Source organism: Papaver somniferum, chromosome 11, assembly GCF_003573695.1.
Source record: "Papaver somniferum cultivar HN1 chromosome 11, ASM357369v1, whole genome shotgun sequence".
Classification (NCBI taxonomy): domain Eukaryota; kingdom Viridiplantae; phylum Streptophyta; class Magnoliopsida; order Ranunculales; family Papaveraceae; genus Papaver; species Papaver somniferum.
The window spans coordinates 53,375,955-53,380,451 of NC_039368.1; the positions used below are offsets into that span (position 1 = coordinate 53,375,955).

Sequence of the window (4,497 nt, forward strand, 5' to 3'; positions counted from 1 at the left end):
GATAAATCAAAAAAATTAAAACTAATTACATCAATATTATTATTTGCATGTACTAATCTTTGTTTCCATATTTTACATTCATGTATTCAATCACATATTATTCTTTACATGTACTAATATTGTTTCCATATTCTTCATTGCATGTACTTAACATGTGTTGATCTTCTTATATATTTGCATGTGTTAATAATTTTCCCATGAAAGTACAACTTCATGCTGGTTTGAAAAATCTTTAGACATTTACCCTATTTGTAGTTGGGAGTGTGATCTTATACATGGATTTATATTTGCAACCTACGCCTTTTTTTCTAATATATCTCGAATTTCCATTAAAAAAAAAGACATCACCGCTGTATTATTTTAGCCAGCGACAATTTATACGCCTTTAGTACATTTAGTTACTAACTAAACACTTCCTACATGTTATGTGTACAGTTCTTCTGCAGTACTGTGTAGTGTAATTTCTACTGGGAAACGTACAGTCTTGTACGACCAATATAGGGCTTAGAAGGGTAATTTACGCCGCTCGGATTGGTTAACTAGTTCAGTCCTAGAACTGTAGCTGGCTAGGTTTGGTTAGTTTGCTCGCCTCAGCCTAGTACTGTAGCTAGGTAGCCAATAAGTAAAGGAATATGTAAATGGCTATAAGAAGAATGAAAGATTGAGGGACTAACATTGAATTAGTCACAAAAATAAATAAAAATAGTAAGAAAAAGAGAGTGCGTGTGAAATCTAGTGATAGATTGAGAGTGAAAAAGGTTGTACTTGAATGGTGCAGGTAACAGTTAATAACACACTACTTCGTGTGGGGAATAAGGTTAAAAAGTAGAGACAGGCAGGGTTAATAAATTATAAATGGGGAACTAGTTGATCATTAGGTTTTGGTATTATATATAGTCAGTCTCATGATCAATCCACTAGCTAGTCATTTGTTATTGTTGTAGTAAATTTTCTGATGCGAGGGAGTCAGGACCACAAGTAAATAGTGCTAGCTTTGACAGAGAAACCCTGCAAAAGAAGATATAAACCAACAGCTAGCTCAGCTCAGCTCAGCCATAAAGAACCAACACCAATTAACTACTCAATCGCAGTACTCTCTCTCTCTCTCTCTCTGCATGTACATGTATCCATCAGTCAACACCAAAGCTTGTAAGTTGCAAAGCAGAGAAAGAAACGACGAGCTCTCTCCTTGGTGGGTCTCTCCATCTCTCTCACGAAGAGAGCCAACTTGAGAGAGAGAGAGATGGGAGGAATAAGAGAGACTAGTGTAGTGTGTGTTTGCAGGGTACAGTTACCTTATCCTTGCGTTTAACTGTAACCTTATACCTGAGTTAGGATGGAAACTAACACCAAATTTATCTCATCACCGCCGATCAATTTATCTCTGTAAATATATTTCTTCCTTTTCAATGCCTCCTTTACCAGGTGGGATATTACTCAAGGCGGGAACCATATTCACTATTTCCTTGTCCTCTTTGTTAAGATCTTTGGGTATAGTTTCTTTTACTAGCCAAACGTAAAAACTGGTTTAGCAATACTCAGTTTGTATTTTAGACTTTGTTTAAAATCTTAATCAATCGGAGCACTGACTACAACTGGGGCCATAAAAATTAATTTCTGTATAATGTAGAAGCTTAAAGAGTTGGTTGTGAGTTACTTTCATATTTATATTCATTTAATCTTATTACAGAACACTATGAAGATTTCATTTAACATTTAACAAACACTGTCATTTTTTAAAGCAAGCAGCAACCAATAATGAAAATAAAAGGAGCTAGCTTGAAGGAGCCAGAGAGATAAACTGAAAGAAAAACTGAAAAATAAAATAAAAAATAAAAGAGATAAACTGAAAGGAAAAAGCAGTACAATGAATGAATGAGTTCATTGAAATGAAATGAAAATGTCGTAGCTAGAGAAATTTAAAGGAAGGAAAAAGGAAGAAAGCAAGGCGATGTTGGTACTTGAGAAGCCATAAGCCTCTCTTCAACTCACTTGGTGGCCCTTGTCAGAACTCCATGGGGTCATCACCTCAAATTGTCCACAATTCATCTCTCTCTTCTTGGTCCCACCTCACCACACACCACACCACTTCTATTCCTAAAAAGTAGAAATCTTTAGTTACTCTCTCTTCATCTATCCATTAAATAATCCCATTATATTAGTATTTCTTCATGACTTACTCCACTGTCCATTCTTTCCTCCCTTTGGAGCCCTAAACTGCACCCTTCTCCTCTGATCTTCTTCTTGCTTTAAAGATCAAACTCGAGCTCCATGGAAAAAACAAATCATCAGAGTAGCAGTAGAGAAACACATGATTTTATGAGTGTAGACTCTTTTTCACAATTGCCTTTTATTCGTCCTGCTCCATCTGTTCCGCTAAAGGGAAATAATAATCCTCCGGTTCGTCTTTTTGGTATAGAATTTGGAAGTGGAGATAAAACTACTACTACTCCGATAACTGAAGAATCTGACCATTCAATTACTGTTGGTAACAGGAGCATAATCGTCGACCATACAAAAGATAACAACAACAACAACGAAAGCAGCAACAACGCCGACAGTAATCGTAAATTCGAATGCCATTATTGTTGCAGGAACTTTCCTACTTCACAAGCTTTGGGAGGCCATCAAAACGCACATAAACGTGAACGTCAACATGCTAAACGTGCACACCTACAATCTACCATGGCGCACAGTAATGTCATCCCTGACGGTCATCTTTACGGCCTCGTTAATTATCATCGGCTTGGTCATAACTCCACCACAATCCCAGCTTACCCTTCTTGGAATTACAGTACCATCACAAACAACAACCATAACAATAGCAACACCAATAATAAGTTTTATGGGTTTTCCTCGTCTTCTTCCTCTCATCATCATCATCAGAGCAGTACAAGTAGACCTATTAATGGAAGTCCATTAGCTCTATATAGAATCCCGGCAGCTCATCATAACAATGAACAAGTTTTTAATAGAGATCGTTCTTCTTCTTCCTCTTCCTCCATGCTTAATCCTTTGCCATTATTTGCCAGTGATCATCATGATTTGAGATCGACGGTTCATTTAAACGGGTCTAGCTTGCCAAATCGACATTACGAATCCAAGAACAACATACATGATCACGTGAGTTTGGATCTTCGTTTGTAATTTGCTTAATTAATTAGCTATCAATCATCATATATGATTATATATAAATATATATTATTTTATTAGTTCCTCAATCAAAAACAAAAAAAAAAGTTAGTTGTTTTGTTTGATTACTGGTCTCATATCATGAGGTAATTCTAATTAAGGATAAACCCTGGTTTGTTAATTTATTCGGAGAGATCAATGGAGTACTTTCTCTCTCTTCATCGTTAAATTTAATTTAGTCTGAATTAACATAATAAATGAATGAGATATTTCTTCTTCTTACGTACATTTTGTTCTATATATGTTTGGATGCCATTATATAGCAGAGTTTGAAATACCAACATGCATATTAAATTTACATCCAATATCATACAGTAAGCTTTTTGTTTTTTGGGGGAAGTTAAGGTGAATAGTATTCCAATTTTAAAATATTTGAGGTAAGTTAGTACGATGAGGCATGAGAGTCTGGTGCAGAAGAATCCAATAATAGTATTCCTTAAATTACCCGTAGTGGTAGTAGTCATTACATCTTGCTAAGGCTCGACCAAAATGCGTAACAAGATAGGAATGAAAAATAATTAAAGCTCTACTCAAATAATAGAAGATTAGAGTCATTAGACCCAACGTGCTATGATCATTGATTTGTTTGATCAAAATTCCAATCTTTGTTGTTAAAAAAAACTGTTAGTATGACGAGTATGTCATTACTGACTATGGAAATATTGACTCCTTCGCAAACTCTAAAACCCTCTGTAAGATTTTGATCAGAACTGAACAGCCAGAAGAGACATTAACAATGTATAATTCAGTTGATATTATAATTTCTAGCTCATAATTTACAAGCATGTAACTTGTTTATTGAAGGTGACATACCATAGATTATTAGGGAATGGTGGTTCATATAGTTTACCATTGGTTACCTTGATGATTTTAAGCTAAACATTAATTGACTGGGTTAATAACCTAAATCTAAGAGGCCTATGATTATGAGCTATTGGGATAAGTGTTTCTGTTGTGCTTTGCTTGCATCTAGTCCTTTTCGGTTATACTTATTAGCATCTGCAGCTCCATCCATAATGCTCGTAACTTGATAAATTATTGGAAGCATCATGACTTCTTTAATATAAACACAATAGGGATAAACTTTTCATTTAGCATTCTTTCTTTTCATTAGGGGGATCCGTATTATCAATATTAATTATCCTAAACTAAATCTCCATGCCCACAAATTTAGCATTCTCTGTTTTCCAACTTTAGTAAAGTTCAAAAACTTACATAAGTAACATACTTTTGATAATTTTCTATCTCGAATATTACTTATATCAAATATAGTAAATTTGCTAATTTGCAAAATTGGTGTTATTG

The 4,497-nt window shown here is 34.8% G+C and overlaps 1 protein-coding gene across 1 annotated transcript; it reads left to right on the plus strand.

Moving 5' to 3' along the window:
- The first annotated feature begins 2,148 nt into the window (after positions 1–2,148).
- Positions 2,149–3,366, plus strand: LOC113321264 (zinc finger protein GIS-like). Its single transcript, XM_026569164.1, has one exon. It carries the CDS (start codon positions 2,272–2,274, stop codon positions 3,145–3,147), a length of 876 nt encoding a protein of 291 aa, XP_026424949.1. The 5' UTR covers positions 2,149–2,271; the 3' UTR covers positions 3,148–3,366.
- Positions 3,367–4,497: the final 1,131 nt, after the last annotated feature.